We start from the raw sequence: 21,967 nt of genomic DNA, 5'->3' as shown, positions 1-21,967 counted from the left end.
TAACCAAGCCAAATAGGATTCTGTCTGTGCAAGCGAACACGTCAAACTGCAGCATAAACCAATGGCTGTCAAACTGAATGATGACCCTCTGGACCATTTTATCACTGAAGAACATACCAGAGCAGAGGCATAATATATTCTCTTGCACACGATCGACTCACATAAATATGTCACTGACTTTCTACTTTTTCATTCCTCTTATCTATTATCTAACAGTTTTGGTAAAAGTGTCAGCTAAAATACCCTCGGAGTGTCTGAGTTGAGTTAACAACACCTGACAAGTCAGTGTTGCCTCTTCAGAGGGCCACCATTTTAAAATTGTTAGAGCAGTTGGCAAATCATTACAGATTTTTTTCTGCAGCTGTCTTGTACTGCACTACAGTACATGCCATTTGTAGACACGAGACGTGAGTTTTTTGGGGTTTTTTTGGCTTATTTTAAAACCAAAACAAAATCAGCTTTCCCTTCCTAAACCACTGCACCATTTCTACTCTGGTTAATGTTCTGCTTTCACAACCTCGTCTTTGTTTCATAAAACGATGTCAAATGCATAGGAGTTTTCAGGGTACTTCACAGATGGCAGAAAGTTGCTCTCCCCCAGATACTTTCTGTGGATTTTCTTCATGGTATTGTAGAAAGCGAGAGTGCCATGTTGTTTGATGTTTGCGTTTGTCCCTACTTGAAATGGCAGCCAGCTTGGTTTTGCTGTGAAGCTGTATTGATTTACAGTATTTGGGGAATGGATCGCCTGTCTTACTGCACTGATTCTTGTGACTTTTTTCTTTCTTTATTTTTTACAAAAAAAGTGATTGTTTTTTTACAGTGCAATACATACCCATAAGAACCTCTTTCATCTTCATGAACTCTTACGGCAACTAGGTTAGTGCTTGCCTTGTACGACCTCTTCCCGAGGCTACGGATCGTCCTTGCTTGACGTTCGATCTGGCCTCATGTCCCTCTTTCTGTGGTGGAACAGTGTGTCTCATTTCAGTGGCTAACGTGCGTTGTTGTGAGCACTTATGAATGTCTGAGTAGTTACTTATGAGGCGCCAATGTATTAACCATGAGGACATTGTACAGTGCGGTGCTCACACCGGATCCTCTCTTTGTGATCCTTTTAAAAATGTCCATCTGTAAATATTGTACGTTTTGTCTGTAACCTCTGGAAGTATTTCAGTTGGTGTCTTAATCCCAGAGCTGTGAAGATGCAAGTCGTGTTCCTGAGGATATGCACAATATTGACGCTGTAAATTATCACAATTTGGGATGCTGTATAATCTTGCACATGCGTATTATGCCAGCTGTATTTCGTGCGGTACAGTATTTGAAATATATTTCTATATGCTATACAGTAATTAGTTGACATCGGAGATTATTTGAAATTGCGAGGTTGATTATATGATAAATAAAAGTCTTTTTTTTTTCATTTTTTTTTTCATAAATGTTGTATTTGCTTTGATTTTGAGTCAGGCTTTGGTGACATGGTACAGTAAATTATGGAATTATTTGACTGGAGTGGAATTTGGAGCAGCCACTATACATCTCTATAAGGTAAGGTGGCTGAATTATCACAACCGAAAGGTCAACCAGGTTCCTGTTCTACACAACAAATTGTTCACTGTAAAAGCCTCAGTGCTATCTTCACAAAACGCCCATTTTACGCGTCTGTAACTCTGAGATTGTTTTTTTACAATTAAATTAACTCTGAGGATTTTACTGTTATCAATCAGACAAGAGGCTGAGCTCTGGTGTTACCACTAGATGGTGTCTTTCTTCACTGGGATCACCTGCCTCTCACTGAGTCTTTCACAATTTGAACACGTTCAATTGTTCCAGTCATTAAGCTCCCCTCATATTTTCCTCTCTTGGTTTCCCAGTGAGTTAATGAGGACAGGAGGTGTATGCTATAGCATGCAGAGGCAGGTAGGGGACTGCCGGAGCAGACCATGCTGTTTAGTGCATCATCACCATGCATCATGGCTGCACTCAAGGGGAAGTTCCCTGTCTCTGAAACTCAGGGGTAGCTATTAGGAAGTGAAACTTTCTCTGTTTATTCTGTCCAGGGTTGTGTGCAATCTGTGTGAAAATAACAAGTGAATCACAAGAATACATGGACTACTTTTAGACACATGACACACATGACACAATTGTGACCTTGTAAATCCACTATTTTTGGAATGGGATTTGGTATAGAGGGAAAGAATTAGAGGGGCCCAGTGTGGACCACAGGGGGACACCGGTCAGCAAAGTACTGTATATAGGGTTTAAGTGGTTAACCACATGAACCCTAGTGTTCATGTTCTGGGTTGAACATGTTGATCTACAAGCTCATGTCGCGTTGCGTTGCGTTGTAAGCTTTTGGATCAGCTATTTTCGGTGAAGAGATTTGATGTAGAGGGAAAAGAGGAGTGGACCTAGTATAGAGCCCTTGGGCTCTATAATAAGGTTAAAGTGGTTAATAAAGAAATCGAGCAAATCCATATATAAAATAAATGCTGTACTTGTGTCAGCTTTACATACTTTGCCATACTGTACTGTACATAAAACTCATACATCAGAAGAATATCACTTTATTGCCAATTAACACATGGTAAGTGAAAATGTTTCTTTTTGACATTCTCCTAGATACCCACACACACACACACACACACACACACACACACACACACACACACACACACACACACACATACATACACACATAAAAGTACTATTGTACACCTATAGCCTGGATCCAGACCATAGACCCGCCCACTCCACTGAGTGGACTGCTCGCTTCAGTCTGGTAATGCAGTCTAGTCAGTACACCTACTGTATGCATTACAATGCAGAGGTCAGAACACAGGCTCAGATTGTTTGTATGTGGGTAGTTTCAGTGCTTTGCTGCGTGGTTTCATGTAGTTTTTCCACTGTAAGCCACAGCCTTCCTCTAACTGGTTTCAGTAGCCCCCCACATCCTCTTTTTGACTCGATCTAGTTCCCCTTCAGCCTGACAGAATCTTTGAACTTTTAGAGAAGTTTATTTTTAGCCCTTATTCGTATAGCAAGTAAAATAATTTCAGTGTTATGCAAACATGAATTTTATATTTTATTTCACAGCGCCACAGGCGCCATGAGGACATTTCTCACCAGGAGTTCAATAAACAATAATAAATTAAAACAGAGATGAATAAAAAACTGAAACGAGTGCAAATTTGAATAATAAATACAACTAAAAACTTCTCAAAATTGTTTGAACTCAAACACCTGCTATCACAATTTATGTAGTATAATACAATAAATAAATAAGAGACGAATAACAAACTGAATTAAGTGCAATTTTGAATAATAAATACAACTACTGGTAAACAATTATAAATACATATCTCAAAATAGTTTGAACTCAAACATATACTATCAAAATGTATATAGTATAATACAATAAATAAATAGGCTAGGTCAGCACATTCATGAAAAAATAAATACGTTAAAAAATATATATAAAATATTACTTTGATATGAATTAGAATCAGTGATCAGCAGCTCTTCTCGAAGCTTTTGTTGTCAAACTCTAGTGGCACACTTAGTGTGCAGTAAATACATTGAACAACACACATTATCACAATATCACAATTAGAAAGTACATAGTACATACAGTAATATTATTGTAATGCAGACCCATAGAGATAGCTATGGTTGTACATTAGGTATTCTACAGTACACCCATTGACAAACTGCTGCAGTTAACATGGGTTGGTATAAAACCTGGTGTGGTGATGGAACACAGATCTGGCTTCAGTATGACACCACAGTATATGCCATCATATCAAATGTCAATTAGGTTTAAGTCCTTCACCACACACTTTATACTTCATTATAGCTGCCTCACCATCTGCAACATTATCATCAGCTGTTTGTCATCACAAGGCAAACACACCGAAGAAGGTGTTCCCAGATTTTTCGTCCAGGAGAGGCAGGAACTTTTTGTTCATGGCCGCCTTAAGCCGGTCTCCCTTGTGGAGGTTGAACACGGCCCCCATGTAGATGGAACCGTGCCACTTGTCATCTGCTTCCGGGTTGTCGCTCGCCTTCTTTTCACAGCCGGTGCTAACAGAGTGCAGTATGGTCTCATAGTTCTTGTCTTCCTCAGTGTTCCCGTAAGAAGGGGACCAAAGCTTCACCGCATGGCTCACATGGACCATCCTCCTTGCCGCGCTGTCGATGTCCTCCTCATCTTCATCGTTGTCCTCATCAAGGTGTTGATCAAGGTGGCAGCTGACGCGGAACGAGGCCTGACTGTACACAAAGTACAGTCCAGACCTTGGGATCACAATCTCATTATGGTCCAATCTGAGGCCTCCTTCAGCATGGTACTGGTCCACCCCCTGTTTCCACTCCAGCTTTTCAAGGTTTTGTTTGTATTCGCCTATTAGACAAATGTTGGAAGATGTTAGATGTAGATATGAGTTACAATGAGGTTGGACATTAATAAAATACATAATATAGTACATTGACTGACTGACTGAACATCTACTAATTCCCAGAGCACGGCTTCAAAAAGAATAATTACTCAAATCTTGCCTTTAAAGTGTTTTCCAGTTTGTTAATCATTCAAGTTAATTCCCAGTTCTGTTATGCTGAATATATATGTACTATATTTTTACCTTCTAAATGAATGGCAGCTCTTGCAGTTCCAGAGATTTGTCTCAATGTGTGGCGGAGAGCTGCATCGTCAGCTTCTGCTGCCTGATGATGTTCCTGTAGTAGAGAAGAAAAAGGGGAAACAAATTAGTTAGAAACAGCGATTCATTTCAGGAAAGAGGACATTTCAATCCATGAACTGTTATAATCCTTCAGAGATTTGTTCATGTATACCTTGGAGTAAAAGGTGAAGAAGATAGCAGCAGCAAAACACATTGTAATTGCCAGCAGGGCTCCAGTCCTCTTCCAACAATAGCTGTGCGTAGACGGCTCCCTTGTCACAGTAACCTCTTCTGTCTCGGTGGGGCCCATGTCCAACAGCACTGGGTTGTCACCTTTCATTGTTGTGAAGCGCTTTGTCTTTTTCAGTGGAGAAAAACGGTGTCCAAGGGCCACTTCAAGCCAAGTGTTAGTCCTTTGCTTTTTAGAGATTGGAGAGTGTAAAATAGAATAACGGCCAGGTAATGTGTCAGAGGATACTGAAAGATGCTCTTTTCGTCTCTGGAGTTGCTGAACTGAACTGATACTCTGAGCAGCGAGTGCTCGTTTTAATAGAGAATCTCCACCAGGGGGAAACTCCAGTGAGGTCACTTTTAGTGTGAGTGAGTGGAGAGTGGCTGTCTTTCAGTTTTCACACTTCAGGTCTCTATTCAATACAAGCTCTCTCTCACACACACATAGGCACAGGGAAAAGACCATATTTTCTGACTCATTCACGTACATATGGAACACACACACACACACACACACACACACACACACACACACACACACAGCACACAGCACACGCACACGCACGCACACGCACGCGCGCACACACACACACACACACACACACACACACACACACACACACACACACACACACACACACACACACACACACACACACACACACACGCACACAAACCACAAAGACTCTACATCTCTGTCTACAGTAACTTTTTCTGTACTTTGTTCCCTAACGTGTTTCCCTTTCATCTTTGTGGGTATTCTAAGAGTATTCCAATGGTATTATTGAGTTTGGCTAATTCCTATTCTGTATACTATTCCCTACAATGTTTTAAGTTGAGATATAATATTAAGCAGTGACCCATTAAAATAAATCAGTTATTTTACTCATGTGGGATCTCTGGTGTACCTGCAAAAAGAGAGAAAGAGAGAGAGAGAGAAACATGAAAAAATTGACAACCCAGTCATGTTTTTTGCGGGCTGGCTGTTTCAGAAAATATGTAATCTCCATCTTACATCACTTTTATCATCATTTTTATAATGAGTAGGGGACTCATTATAAAAATGTCACCCCTCTTCTAAATATCTCCCGTCCCTTTTTTTTTAATACAGTATCTTCACCCGCCAGTTAGAGAGATTGTTTTCCACATTTGCCTTTTTTCCCTGCATCTTGTAGTACCCTCCCGTGAAAATAATTGATTTGCTGAATTTTAATTTTACATACATAGATCATCAACAATTGCCTAAATAAGTTTGACATTCTCTTAATGACTTTCACTTTCATTCCTTTTCATTCACCCATCCTTACACGGATATAGTGATCTTTATAAATGTCAACTTCTTCCCAATAACAGTGTTGGTGTAACTGAGAGATTATATTCATATTCATATTCATTATATATGAGAGAGGGAGAGAGAGAGAGAGACTAGCTGTGTCTATAAGAGCTGTGGTTGTGTGCAGAATAAAATACATACTCTATTGTGTGTGTGTGTGTGTGTGTGTGTGTGTGTGTGTGTGTGTGTGTGTGTGTGTGTGTGTGTGTGTGTGTGTGTGTGTGTGTGTGTGCGTGCGTGCGTGCGTGCGTGCGTGCGTGCGTGCGTGCGTGCGTGCGTGCGTGCGTGTGCGAGTGCATGTGTTGAGCATGTAAAAATATATGTATAAAATGCATAGATAATGAACAATACACTCAAATGAGGTCTTGTTTCTACGAGGAAACGTTTCCCGCGGAAAACCAAATCGGTCCTTAGATGAACTTTCACACACTGTAACAATGGTGTCAAGAAAGCAAGACCGATACCGATAGCAACAATCAAAACCATCGGAAAGGGGAGGGGGAGAACTCCTACAGAAAAACCCTGCCTGGAATTGCACTCAAAATGAGGGCAATAGAGAGGGATGTGAGAATACATCATCTGAGTTGTATTTTACGCAAACTTTCAGACATGTTTTGAGGACTGAACATTTTTGAGTAGCCAAAACTTTTTCACCGCCTTGCAGTGTTTGTCACATGCTGTTGTGTCCTACTGACTCCCCTGCAGTGAGGAGCCCCTACTGGGAGGATGTAGAGCCTTCGTCCTACTCCTCTCGCCCAACCCTCCCCACTGACAGGTGCCGCCCCACCTTAGGAATACATGCAGTGACAATTATCACCCTCCCCGCCCGGCTTCCCTCCTCTGAACACGGGACAATTGTGGTCACATAGACGCCCCGACAAAGCCGGATGCACCACGGTGGATTCGAACCCACAACCTCCGTGGGGGTGGGCAGGGACTTTACTATCGCGCCCCCGAACGCCTCCGTCTTGAGGATGTTAAAACCTATGTTTTGAGGACTTTAAAACATTATTGTATTTTATTTATTTATTTGAAAAGTGTGACATTTAAGTAAACAATATGAGTATAATATAGTGTACTAGTCAGCCATATGGGCATGTGTGTGGACTATTGTATGTGGTTATCTAACACTCACCGCCAAAGGGGAGAATTCTCCCCTTTTCAGTCAATGGTCTTTACCGCCAAAGGGGAGAATTCTCCCCTTTTAATTATTTTTTTTTATTCTGTTTTTGAATTCCTAAAAAGTTTCTCTAATTTTTTTGTATACATTTATAACCCTAACCCTAACGAATTAATAAATAAAAAAAATAAAAATAAAAATAAATACATTCACTTCAATGTTAAAAAATAAACGGACAAATAATTCACATTGTTTCTAGAAAAAAATGATTAAAACCCTGGCAGTGGGTGATTTTATTATGAAAAAACTTTGGCGGTGAATGTGTTAACATATGACATAAAGTAGGCAATAAAGTAGACATCACAAATAAAACCAGGTTTAAAAAGCTAAACATTTGCAACAGCATATACCAATATCAATAAAGAGCAAGACAAAGTGACATACGTCCAATATCTACTGTATGCGCTTAGTTACTAGTACTGTATTTGTCAACAGACAGACATTGTACATGAGTCAGCATCTTGAAAGAAGTGGAGTTAGGCCAAACTTCGGATCGGATTTGAACCTGGTTTCCTGCCTAAGTGCTGACATTTTTACCATTGAGATAATAGAGCCTGCCTGCTTGCTCAGGGGATAAATTGAATCTTGACCATCAGGTCAAAATTTGTGTCAGATCCTGTGACACATGACCTTTGACAAAATCTAAATGTCTCAATAGGAGAGCAGGGAGACAAAATACAACCACCCCAATTGTATAAGTTATGTTGTATTAACATACTCTTCCAAACAGATTAGACAAAATGACATTGTATTCATAAAAGAAAGTTACATAGCGCCGCTTTAACATGACTAATCCAATGGGGAAATAATATAATAAAATAATAATAAAATAAATAATGTAAAACCATTCTTCCGCTCGTCACTGTTTCATCATGATGATGTTGTAAAGTGACTTTGCATAGCCAGACGATTGGATACCACCGCCTATCAATAAGCGGAGATCCCTGAAAGTCTGCCTACGCAAGACTACCCACACTGGAAAGAGGAACCTCCACGATGAACAGAAATTCTCATTTGCATTACTCATTCATATTTCTATCTTCATTCATGATGTTAGTTAAAGGTAAAGTTAAAGGCCCAATCTATGGTTGTTTGGAACATACTGTTTAAATTAGAGTTATATAACATACATGATTAAAGAGTTTTGTAGATGGGAAATACGCCATATGGAACAAAGTGTGCCTATAGGTCTACACAGCACCTTCAAGCACCTCAAGTGCTCAATCACCTACAGTATAGAATAAAAACGTTTTCTTTTATTTTTTGGTGGTGGAGCTACACATTCGTTTACCCTTGTATGACTGATTGGATGCATGAGTGGATTGTGTAGTGTGGTTGAGTGTTGCATGTATTAACACAAATGTTGAATAAGGTGCATGAGGTGCACAAATCAAATCAAGCTCCCCAATTAGTCTGATGGCCATCCTTGCACTGCTCCCCAAGTCCTAGGAACCAATGAGAAAGGAGAAATGAGAAGGGCAAAGCAAATACACAAACCATAACCAAATAACCTAAGAGTGAAATAACTAAGCAGGGAACCGTCACAGAATTTAAAATCTGGGTTGGACTGTTGTATTCTGGCAAGTTGCAACTTTATCATCAGTACCAGGAATAACTTTATAGTCCTCTTTGTCTCACCTAGTCAAAAAATCTGATTTTTAATTGGATTTTCTCTATTGGAATCCTATAGGATTTTTTTACTAGGGTCATAATAAAATATCTGTCTATAAATATTTTCTTAATGTTAATGACTGAAAAAATAAATAAATCTGCAAACATCTAAACATCAATCAATCAGTAAATTTTATTTATATAGACCCAAATCACTCATGACATTTTTCATGTGGAACAGATCACGACCTAGGCCTTCTTTTACAGAGACCCAACAGTTCCCCCATGAGGAAGCACTAGGCAACAGCAAAGAAACAACGAGGGTAAAACGCTTAACTAACCCCAGGTTGATTAATCAGGACAGTGGTCATGGTTCACAATCAGTTGAAAATCCCTGCCCTATGGGAATCACACAGGTGAATGAAATCATGATTAAGAATTATTCATATGGGCCTGCTGATGTAATCAGGCACGTATTTGTTTGACAGGAATGGCAATTGCCACCCTCTATAGTTTTTAGCTTGAATTCTGTTCTTGTATGCATATTTTCTCCTCTGAAGATTATTTTCTTCCATTTTCTTCTCTCAAATTAATCAGATTAATCGGCTCTGAGTGCATCTCAATCCAGGCCCATCCATCTACATGCGACATGTGACATACAAAATAGCAATAATAGCTTATATACAAGCTCACTATGTGAAGAAAGGCTGTCATCATTCCACAACCTTCACTTCAAAAAGTATAGCCTTTATTTCTAGATACTGAACACTAGACAGAGTGAAAAGAGACAGGTCAATTTATTTTAAATGCTGGATATTCGAATAATGTGAAAACAGTACCATGATATAATTTGGCTTGCTAATAAACCTTTAGCCTATATATTTTGGAAATTATTTGAACAGCTAAATTTGCCCCACACTAACATTCAGAAATGATCCAGTCAAATAGTCCTGTAAGTCCTGTAAACACAAACAAAGATACTTATAATATACAACATACATTTAATTTCACAGTGGTGTTGAATGTAAGATTTACAATGTCCATTTATAGGCCAATATTATATGAAGTTCAGGCAGCAGTTACGGGGAACTTATCTAATCTACTTATCTATCAAATGTTTATATGGTATGGCATTTGATATTGTTGTCTAAATATTATGTGTGATCTGTAAAATAATATCAATATGAAAAACATATTTTCGATTTTGTTTCACAGTACCACAGGCACCATTATGCAATTCCCCCTAGGACTTAAAGCAGCACTACAGTATGTAACTTTCCATCTTCTACCCCGAATTTGAACCTGGTTTCCTGCTTAAGTGCTGACATTTTTACCACTGAGCTAATAGAGCCTGCCTGCTTGCTCAGGGGGTAAATTGAATCTTGACCATAAGGTAAAAAAAAAAAAAGGCAGATCCATGTGTCTAGGTAAGACATGACTTTTGACCTGACACAATCTGAATGTCTCAATAGAAGAGCAGGGAGACAAATACAACCTCCCCAATTGTATAAGTTATATTGTATTAACATACTCTACCATACAGATTGGACACATTTACATTTTATTCATTAAAAAAGTTAATAACAAACTTTAAAAATACACTTTGTTCATACGTCTGTATGAACAAAAAAAAAAGTACTATCAACATCTATATACTACAATACAATAAATAATATATTGAACATTTATTCAATTGAAATAAATGAATACTGTACATAAATAGATAAATATTACTTTGATATGAAATAGAGTCTGCAATATCAGCTCCTCTCGAAGCTTTTGTTGTCAAACGGAGATGGCACACTCAGTGTGCAGTAATATATTCTACACACATCACATAATCATAATAAGATTGTAGTATATAGTACATAAAGTAACATTGCTGTGATGTAGACCTATAGAGATGGCTATGGTTGTACATTAGTCTACAGTCAACCCATTGACAAACTGCTGCAGTTAGCATGGGTTGGGTGTATAAAACCTGGTGTGGTGATGGATCACAGATCTGGCTCAGTATGACACCACAGTATGCAATCATATTAAATGTCCAATAGGTCAAGTCCCTATGACCTGTTTGTCATCACAAGGCGAAGACACCGAAGAAGGTGTTCCCAGATTTGACGTTCAGGAGAGGCAGGAACTTTTTGTTCATGACCGTCTTTAGCCGGTCTCCCTTGTGGAGGTTGAACACAGCCCCCATGTAGACGGAACCGTGCCACTTGTCATCTGCTTCCGGGTTTTCGCTTGCCTTCTTTTCACAGCCGGTGCTAACAGAGTGCAGTATGGTCTCATAGTTCTTGTCTTCGTCAGTGTTCCCGTAAGAAGGGGACCAAAGCTTCACTGCATGGCTCACATGGACCATCTTCCTTACCGCGCTGTCAATGTCCTCATGATCAAGGTGTTCATCAAGTTGGCAGCTGACGCGGAACGAGGCCTGACTGTACACAAAGTACAGTCCGTGCCTTGGGATCACAATCTCATTATGGTCCAATCTGAGGCCTCCTTCAGCATGGTAATGGTCCACCCCCTGTTTCCACTCCAGCTTTTCAAGGTTTTTGTTATATTCACCTATTGGAACGGGTGAAAAGAGAAACGTTGGAAGATGTTCATGTAGTATGCATGTTTGAGTTACAATGAGATTGGATATTAATGAAGTACAAATAGTTTGAACCTGTTCTGTTATTATGATAACACAATATCTAGACAACTATATATATATATATATATATATATATATATATATATATATATATATATATATATATATATATATATATATAATTTTCTTACCTTCTAAATGAATGACGGCTCTTACATACCCAGAGATTTGTCTCAATGTGTGGCGGAGATCTGCAGGAAGAGACAGAGATTTAGAAACTTGCTCGACAGATTGATGTTTCTCAACTGACTCTACTATATCTGGCGCACTCAGCTTATATCAGTAACAGGATATCAGCAAGATTGGCATGTCAACTGCAGAATATTCATGATATAATAACATTTTACAATTAAGAAAATAGGTCCTCACCATCAGCTTCCACAGCAAGATGATGTTCCTGTAGTAGAGAAGAAAATATAGTTAGAAACAGTGTTTTGTTTTGTTTTTAAGTTGGCTTTTTGGCCCATGAACTTTTCCTTCAGATACTTGCGCTTGTTACGTTGGAGTGAAAGGTGAAGAAGATAGCAGCAGCAAAACACAGTGTTATCGCGAGCAGGACTCCAGTCCTCTTCCAACAATTGCTGTGCGTAGACGGCTCCCTTGTCATAGTAACCTCTTCTGTCTCTTTGGGGCCCATGTCCAACAGCACTGGGTTGTCACCTTTCATTATTGTGAAGTGCTTTGTCTTTTCAGTGGAGCAAAAGAGTGTCCAAGGGCCACTTCAAGCCAAGTGTCAGTTCTTTGCTGTTCACAGGTTGGAGTGTATACAATAGAATACCCCAGTGGTAACGTTAGTGAAGGTGTTCTTTTCGTCTCTGTTGAATTGATTGATGAGCTTCTACTCTGACAGAGCGATATTTAAGCACTCCACTGATGTTACACAGTGTGAGTGAGTGGAGAGTTGTTGAGGAAGACTTTTCTTCTGCTGGGGAGGGCTGTCACAGAGGAACACCACAGTTATTACCCTTCAGGTCTCCATTCAGTACGAGCGTCTCTCTCTCTCTCTCTCTCTCTCTCTCTCTCTCTCTCTCTCTCTCTCTCTCTCTCTCTCTCTCTCACACACACACACACACACACACACACACACACACACACACACACACACACACACACACACACACACACACACACACACACACACACACACACACACACACACACACACACACACACACACACACACACACACACACACACACACACATTCATCAAATACGTACATACAAACACACAAAAAAACACCATACACACATTCATCTGCACCACATCCCCACAAACCGCTAGCATGCCACATGTGAGGACTCAAACATATGTCTTTACAGTACTTATTAGTTCGCAAAGAGTATGTCAAACGTCTGACAGTATTATTTTGAGTTTGGCTAATTCCTTTTCTGTATACTTCTCCCTATAATGTTGAATGAAGATGAGAAATAATATGAATCCCTAAAACATACACTAATAATGATATAAGTAGACAATAGAAGTATAAAGTAATCATTATACATTATACTCATATTGTTTACTTTATATCATGTAGTGTACTAGTCAGCCCTATGGGACCCATGCAATTGTGTATACTGTAGATGGTCAATCTAATGGTATCAGGTGATATTAATTCATTAAGTTCAATTCACAATTAATAATCATTACTGTTGTTTTGTCATAATTACAAAGTATTCTTCTCATTTAAGTATTTGTTGCTATATAGAATTGTCTTTATTTTGCATTATATTATGGATAGGTGATATATAAAGGCAATAAGCATAATGTTACCATTTAAAAAAAGAAATAGTGTCATGATTGCAATCTCATTTCCTTCCTGTTGTAAAAACAGGTTGAGTGCAAGAAACATGTGCTGTTCTGTGTGAATATTAGTTGAAAATTAGTAAAGTATTTTATTTATTGTGCACAGCGTCGGAAATGCAATGAAAACAAATTGGGATATAGCTTAAATTATTTATCTGTTATTGTGTTGCTGAGTCAATCACTTATGTGACAAAATATTTAAGGACCCTTACAGACGTTACCTTAACTCAGCAAACCACACTATCAGACTGCATGCAGGGCAGCCTGCAGATGTGCTGGTCAGCAACACCAGTTGCTCCCCAAGGAAGTGGAACCGTGCTGGCAACTTTCCTGGTCACAGTGTCCTCTACAGCACCTCCAACTTCCGCTTCAACTCATGTACTGTATGTACCACCTCGGAAGTTCTCCGATAACTCCTCCATTTTCAGTTGCATCACGGATGACAACGGGGAGTACAGAGCCCTGGTGGAGAGTTACATTGGGGAATGTGACAACAAGGCCCTCCAGCTCAACATTGGAAAGGAGCTGGTGGTGGACTACTGGTGGAGTTGGCCCCCAACTGCCAACTCCCATCACCATATGAAGGGTGGAGTTGGAGGATATGGACACCTACAGTACATGTTCCTGGGATACTGAGGCCCTCTACAGGAAGTAACAGAGCAAGCTGTTTGATAATCTGTTAATCTGAGAAGGTATATCAAAGGGGTATATGCAACATGCTGCTGAAGATGTTCTATCAGTCTGTAGTAGCCAGTGTCATTTTCTTTGCTGTGGTAGGTTGGGGTACATCAATTCAAGGGATGCCAACAAACTGAACAAGCTGGTGAGGAAGTGGCCTTTAAACTCTACATTTTAAAGTAGAAGTCGTCTGTGTTGACTTGATTGTGGGATGTCATTTTCAGTCATTTCCATATAACTGATATTGTTGTCTAGATATTGTGTTATCGGTTGCCAAACATTTAATGGAGAAATGCATTGTCCCTGATATCTCCCTGTTAATTACCATTTACTGACACCCTGAACCAGAACGAATCTACATATAAAAGTAAAATCATTTCAATGTTATGTTTTTATTTGTTCACAATTTCACAGCCCCCCAGGACTGTAATAAATATAATAAATTAAAACAGAGATGAATAACCAACTGAAATAAGTGCAAATTTTACATTTAAAAAAATAATACATTTCTCAGAATACTCAGTATGAACTCAAAATCCACAGTACAATAAATATCAATAAATAAATACATAAATATATAAATAAATAAATAGGATAGCACACATATACACACATATAACACATTCATTGAAAAATAAATAATGATAAATAAATATTGATATTAATTAGAGTCAGTGATCAGCAGTATCAGCTCCTCTCAAAGCTGTCAGTTTGTTGTCAAACTATAGTGGCACACTCAGTGTGCAGTAATAAATTGAACATACTTTATCACAATAAGATGGTAGTACATAGTACATACAGTAATATTGTTGTAATGCAGACCCATAGAGATGGCCATGGTTGTACATTATTCTACTGTACACCCATTGACAAACTGCTGCAGTTAACATGGGTTGGTATAAAACCTGGTGTGTTGATGGAACACAGATCTGGCTTCAGTATGATGCCACAGTATGCAATATTAAATGTCCAATAACCTCACCATCAGCAACATTATCATCCGCCGTTTGTCATCACAAGGCGAACACACCGAAGAAGGTGTTCCCAGATTTGTCATCCAGGACAAATCCAGTAGGCAGCAAAGTTTTGTCCATGACGCTCTTGAGCCGGTCTCCCTTGTGGAGCTTGAACACGGCCCCCATATAGGCAGAACCGTGCCATTCATCAGCTTTGCTCGCCTTCTTTTCACAGGTGGTGCGAACAGAGCGCAGTATGGTCTCATAGTGCTTGTCTTCCTCAGAGTTCCCGTAAGAAGGGGACCAAAGCTTCACCGCATAGCTCACCATCTTCCCTGCCACGCTGCCGATGTCCTCGTCATCAAGGTGGCAGCTGACGTGGAACGAGGCCTGACTGTACACAAAGTACAGTCCTGGCCTTGCGATCACAATCTCATTATGGTCCAAACTGAGGCCTTCAGCGTGAGACTGGTCCACCCCCTGTTTCCACTCCACTGAGTTTGTGAGCTTTTCGTTGTATTCACCTATTGGAATGGGTGAAAAGGGAAACGGTGGAAGATGTTCATGTGGATCGGAGTTACAATGAGGTTGGACATTAGTAAAATACATATAGACTGACTGACTGACTGAACAGCTACATATTCCTAGCCTGGTAAACCCTCCCTCCGGAATCTCATTTGTAATTTATCAAATGGAAATGAGATTTTCCGGAGGGAGGGTTTACCAGGCTAACATATTCCCAGATTACAGCTTCAAAAACAAATAGTTCAAATTTAGCCTTTAAAGTTATATCCTGCTTATTTATTGGCCAGCTGAACTTGTTCTGTTATGCTGAATACATATGAAGTATATTCTTACCATGTAAATGAATGGCAGCTCTTACATTCCCAGAGTCAGAGATTTGTCTCAATGAGTGGCGGAGATCTGCAGGAAGACAGAGATTTAGAAACTTGCTCGACAGGTTGATGTTTCTCAACTTCATGATCAGCATGACTCCGCTTAAATTGGTGACGGGATATCAGCAATATTGGCATATCAACTGCTTAACATAACATACATACTAATAGAATTTTTTTATTCAGAAAATAAGTCCTCACCGTCGGATTCTGCAGCGTGATGATGTTCCTGTAGTAGAGAAGAAAAGAGGGGAAACAAATACATTTGTTAGAAACCAATTCATTTCAGGAAAGCAGACTTTTCAACCCATGAACAGTTCTTCTAATCCTTTAGAAACTTGTGCTGGTTACCTTGTAGTGAAAGGTGAAGAAGATAGCAGCAGCAAAACACATTGTAATTGCCAGCAGGGCTCCAGTCCTTTTCCAACAATCGCTGTGCGTAGACGGCTCCCTTGTCACAGTAACCTCTTCTGTCTCGGTGGGGCCCATGTCCAACAGCACTGGGCTGTCACCTTTCATTGTTGTGAAGCGCTTTGTCTTTTTCAGTGGAGAAAAACGGTGTCCAAGGGCCACTTCAAGCCAAGTGTTAGTCCTTTTCTTTTTAGAGATTGGAGAGTATAAAATAGAATAACGGCAAGGGTAATACCTCTGAGGCTTCGTGAAAGATGCTCTTTTCGTCTCTGTCGAATTGATTGATGAACTGATACTCTGACTGAGCGCTATTTAAACAGAGCTCTACATCAGGAGGAAACTCCAGTGATGTCACACAGTGTGAGTGAGTGGAGAGTTGAGGAAGGAGTTTTCTTCTGCTGTCACAGACTCGGCTGTCGCAGAGGAACACAGTTTACACACAGTTCTCCATTCTCTCTCCTCTCTCTCACTCTCACTCACACACACCCACATTGTCTGTCTGTCTGTGTGTTTCTATGTGCAGGGCGTTGCTGAAAATGAGCACTTGTGCTCTGCTACTACCCTGGGTAAATAAAGAACAAACAAAAAAAACAAAAAAACATGCACGCACGCACACACTAATAATGATATAGGTAAACAATATGAGTGTATAGAGTGGTTCTCAAAATGATATTATTTCACCCACTAGTTAGTCCAAAGAGAGAATATATGAGAATGACCATTCAGAGCATACCATTCAATCTGTCCTCATGACAGTTGTAGAATGATGCACTAGTCTAACAACAAAAATCGGTGGTGGTCCCTGGGACCCTCGAACAAAATCCTATCAAACGGGGGTCCATGTCCGCATACCAAATCGTATCAATTTGGGGGCCGACATGAACATGTTTGAGAACCAGATAGGGCCCATACCATTTGTGGACTATATGTACCAGGTGTTATTGATTCATGAGTTTGCGATTCATAGTCATTACTGCTGTATATTTTCAGAATGACAAATTATAATGATCTTTTAATTATGTTTTATTAGATGATGTATAAATGCAATGCAATGAGCATCTGTCACAGTTTTTTTTAATGCCATGTGCTAAAAAACTAATTAGGAAGTGAAATAGAGGTGTCATGATCTCATTTCTCATTTCCTGCATTTCCTTCCGGTTGTAAAAATAGACAGTGCAAGAGACATTGTGCTGTTCTGTGTGATTATTATTTGAAAAGTAAGAGTACTCTATTTATTGTGCAGAGGAATTATAACTACCAAGAACGGAAATGCAATGGAAATGGAAAAACTGAGAATTCATAACCTCGCATAAACCATGCGGTTTGTTGAAATAAAGGTCTAATACAGGCATGGCTTCCATATGGTTCTTGGATTTCATGTAGCCAGTCTTTGAACAGTCATTTATAACATCAGCCATCTCCATAACTGGGCAACGTTTCTGCCAAATCAGACCTTCATTGAGAAAAATGGATGGTGACAAATACACAGACAGAGGTTTCCTGATGTTATAGCAGGATAATAGTAATAATAATAATAATAATAATAATAATAATAATAATAATAATAATAATAATAATAATAATAATAATAATAATAATAATAATAATAATAATTGTAATAATAATAATAGTTGTTGTTGTTGTTATTATTATTATAATTGCCAAGAGCTGAGTCAGTCACCTAGAATAAAAACTGTTTTTTGTTTTGGTAGTGTGGCTACACATTTGTTTATGCTTGTGTGACTAATTGGGCAACATTCCAACTATCAAGGTTGGATTATTGTATTATGGAAAGTTGCAACTTTATCATGTGTACCAGGTATAACTTTCCAGTCCTCTTTGTCTCATAAACCAGTTCATGTCTATACATATCTTCTCAATGCTATTGACACAAACTCTGAATTTCTCCTAACATTTTATTCAAGTTTCTTCCTCTTTCTGGTGAGGGCAATTTGAGTGAGGGGGGGGAGGATTCCTTTCTATATTTAGATGGATGTAAAAATGGAATTTTCCTGGTATTACCTTACAGATATTACCCTTATAGACTACCTCACCAGCAGGCCATACTATCAGACTGCAGGGCAACCTGTCAGATGTGCTGGTGAGTAATACCGGCGGTCCCCCAAGGTTGTGACGCAATGCGTTGTGACATTGTAGATCTGCTATTTGGCTATTTTTTTTAATTGTGAAAAATGTGGAATCATTTTGATAACAACACAAATCTCCTCCTATGGAGGTCCCTGGCACAAAATCTTTTAAGACGGGGGTCCACGGCCAAATACATTTCCTTGACATGAACATGTTTGAGAACCACTGCAGGAAGGGACAGAGCAAGCTTTTAATCTTGAAGAGGCGAAGGTCCATCAATGTGAGCCACAGGCTGCTGCGGATGCTCTATCCGTCTGTATAGTCAGTCTCTTTTTTTTGTCTGCCATGGTATGTTGGGGGGGGGGGGGGGGGTGGCAGAAAAAAAGATCTGCACATACTGTTTTATTGTAATGACTGACACTGTCTAAAACCTGAAAATAATAGTCGCAGACACAGCGTTTCAACCGGCTGGTTTCTTTGTCAGGTATAGTACAGAGGACATGTGTGGGTTGGTTAAGTAGAGCCACTTGATTGGAAGCTGTTCGGAAATCTGGTGGTCTTGCCTTTGATCAGGGCCGCATTAATGTGAACCACCCTAGGCAAAGGCAAATTTTCGGGGCCCCCCCAAGGATGAATGCACGTGCGCGTGCGAAAATGTGCTGTTTTTAACCGAGTGTGTTACATTAATTAGGTTAATTCGGTTAATGTTGTACTCCATGAAATATACAAATATTTGTATATAGGCATTTGCCTACATTGCCTGTGCTTAAACACGGCCCTGCCTTTGATACTTTGGTAGACCTCCTTGCCTGGCCACAGTCAAAGAAGCGGGATGAACAGGTTGTGGCTGGGGTGTCTGTCCTTGATGATATGCGGCGAGGACAGCGGCTGAAAGGCCAGTCCTTTGTGCCAGTAGACACCAGACTCCACATCCAAGCTATGAGAACTTTAAGACCTCCACTCTCTACTTCTTTGTGACTACTGACTCCTGCATGGACTTTGGTTCACTTGTACATGGACCACTAGTGTGCGCGTGTGTGTGTGTGTGTGTGTGTGTGTGTGTGTGTGTGTGTGTGTGTGTGTGTGTACATAATGTATATTTATTAATATACTCCACAGTCTATCAACACTACTGTTATTATACGATACATACTTACGTGTTTATCCACCTATACTCTTTGTTGATAGACCGTACATAATTATATTTTCTCATTCACTCATTCTGAGATCCAGTGTACAGTAGATACAGCTCAGAATATATATATTTTTAATTTGCCTCTCCCGCGTGTTTCCCACACCCCAACCCCCCGCACATGCATGCCGTTACTTGTCACCTTTGTTTTTTCACTGTAAGCCTTCCCTTCCTCCTTTTGACTCATGTTCCCTTTCGGCATATTTCTAGAGAAGTTTATTTTTAGCCCTTATTTGTTTGGCACAGTTGCTGTTGTTGAGTTTCTACATCTAAAAGTAAAATTGTTATTATGCAATATCATATTTTTGACGTTTTATTTGGTCAGGATTTCACAGCACCACAGGCACCATGATGACATTTCTCCCCAGGATTTCACAATATACATCATAACATAAATATATTAATAAATTAAAATAGAGATGAATAACAACTAAGTGCAAATTTGAATAAATAACATTTAAAGTGAATAAATACATTCATCAAAATAGTCAGAACATACTGTAATTTGAACTAAAAAACATACAATCAAAATCTATATAGTATAATACAATAAATAAATAAATAAATAAACAAGCAAATAAATAAATAATAAATAAATAGGCTCTTCAGCACATTCATTGAAAGCACATTCATGAATGAGGCTATAATCGCCTGATCAGTAATATCAGCTCTCGTTGTCAAACTGTAGTGGCACGCTCAGTGTGCAGTAATACATTCGCAACACATTATCACATTATCAATATCAATAAAGTTATAGTACATAGTAAATTAGTATTTTCATAATGCAGACCCAGAGAGATAACTATGGTTGTACATTATTCTACAGTCAACCCAATAATGACAAACTGCTGCAGTTAACATGGGTTGGTATAAAACCTGGTATAGTGATAGAATATCTAGATCTGGCTTCAGTATGACGGCACAGTATGCAATCATATTAAATGTCCAATAGGTCTAAATCCTTCATCACGCACTTTATACTTCATCATAGCTGCCTCGCCATCTCCAACACTATCAGCAGCTGTTTGTCATCATAAGGCAAACACGCCGAAGAAGGTGTTCCCAGATTGGTCGTCCAGGTGGGGCAGGAACTTTTTGTCCATGACCGTCTTGAGCCGGTCTCCCTTGCGGAGGTTGAACACGGCCCCCATGTAGACGGAACCGTACCACTTGTCATCTGCTTCCGGGTCGTTGCTCGCCTTCTTTTCACAGGCGGTGCGAACAGAGTGCAGTATGGTCTCATACTTCTTGCATTCCTCAGTGTTCCCATAGGAAGGGGAGCAAAGCTTCACTGCATGGCTCACATGGGTCATCTTCCTCGCTGCACTGTCAATGTCCTCCTCATCAAGGTAGCAGTTAACGTGGAATGAGGCCTGACTGTAAACAAAGTACAGTCCTGGCCTTGGGATCTCAATCATATTTTGAACCAGCCTAAGGTCTCCTTCAGCGTGGTACTGGTCCACCCCCTGTTTCCACTCCAGCATTTCAAGGGTTTCGTTGTATTCACCTATTGGAACGGGACAGAAGACAAAGCGTAGAAGATGTTCATGTGGATCTGAGTTACAACGAGGTTGGACATTATAAAATACAAACAGTAGTACATTGGCTGAACCTTCAAAAACAAGAATAATACAAATTAGTATTTTCCAGTTTGTTTATCGGCTATGTTAATTCCCAGCTGAACTTGTTCTGTTGTTCTGAATATTATGTAGTATATTCTTACCTTCTAAATGAATGGCAGCTCTGACATTCCCAGAGATTTGTCTCAATGTATGGCGGAGATCTGCATGGAAGATATAGAGATTTAGAAACCTGCTCGACAGGTTGATTTGAACTTCATGATCACTATATGAAGACTGTCTGGTACACTCAACTTAAATCAGTAGTGGGATGGATGTTAGCAAAATTGGCTTCTCAATTGCATATAATAACATTGACAAATAGAAAAGACAGAAAAGAAGTCCTCACCATCAGCTTCCACAGCATGATGATGTTCCTGTAGTAGAGAAGAAAAAATGGGAAACAAATGGTTAGGAACTGTGATTCATTTCAGGAAAATGGGCATTTCAACCCATGAACAATGCTAATCCTTCAGAGACTTGTTCGTGTTACCTTGTAGTGAAAAGTGAAGAAGATAGCAGCAGCAAAACACAGTGTTATCATCAGCAATGCTCCAGTCCTCTTCCAACTGTGGGTAGACAGCTCCCTTGTCACATTAACTTCTCCTGTCTCGGTGGGGCCCAT

The 21,967-nt window shown here is 39.5% G+C and overlaps 4 protein-coding genes across 4 annotated transcripts; all 4 read right to left on the bottom strand.

Annotated features, from left to right (window-relative positions):
• Positions 1 to 3,899: 3,899 nt before the first annotated feature.
• On the bottom strand, positions 3,900 to 5,022 carry LOC308095568 (tumor necrosis factor-like; the record flags this gene model as incomplete). Its single annotated transcript, XM_080442622.1, has 3 exons — positions 3,900 to 4,405; positions 4,644 to 4,737; positions 4,855 to 5,022. The coding sequence occupies 3 exons, from the start codon at positions 5,020 to 5,022 to the stop codon at positions 3,900 to 3,902; spliced, it is 768 nt and encodes a 255-aa protein (XP_080298748.1).
• A 6,095-nt stretch (positions 5,023 to 11,117) lies between these two features.
• LOC308095567 (tumor necrosis factor-like) lies at positions 11,118 to 12,363 on the bottom strand (the record flags this gene model as incomplete). The annotated part of the gene is made up of 4 exons (XM_080442621.1): positions 11,118 to 11,605; positions 11,828 to 11,887; positions 12,066 to 12,093; positions 12,196 to 12,363. The coding sequence occupies 4 exons, from the start codon at positions 12,361 to 12,363 to the stop codon at positions 11,118 to 11,120; spliced, it is 744 nt and encodes a 247-aa protein (XP_080298747.1).
• A 2,830-nt stretch (positions 12,364 to 15,193) lies between these two features.
• LOC308095565 (tumor necrosis factor-like) lies at positions 15,194 to 16,551 on the bottom strand (the record flags this gene model as incomplete). Its single annotated transcript, XM_080442620.1, has 3 exons — positions 15,194 to 15,660; positions 16,234 to 16,261; positions 16,384 to 16,551. 3 exons carry the CDS (start codon positions 16,549 to 16,551, stop codon positions 15,194 to 15,196), a joined length of 663 nt encoding a protein of 220 aa, XP_080298746.1.
• A 4,203-nt stretch (positions 16,552 to 20,754) lies between these two features.
• Positions 20,755 to 21,967, bottom strand: LOC308095564 (tumor necrosis factor-like; the record flags this gene model as incomplete). Its single annotated transcript, XM_080442619.1, has 3 exons — positions 20,755 to 21,230; positions 21,692 to 21,719; positions 21,836 to 21,967. 3 exons carry the CDS (start codon positions 21,965 to 21,967, stop codon positions 20,755 to 20,757), a joined length of 636 nt encoding a protein of 211 aa, XP_080298745.1.

Source organism: Gymnoscopelus braueri (genome assembly GCF_963280865.1).
Source record: "Gymnoscopelus braueri genome assembly, chromosome: 11".
Classification (NCBI taxonomy): Eukaryota; Metazoa; Chordata; class Actinopteri; order Myctophiformes; family Myctophidae; genus Gymnoscopelus; species Gymnoscopelus braueri.
The sequence above is the reverse complement of the archived record's forward strand: the minus strand, read 5'-3'. Positions and strand labels throughout refer to the sequence as shown.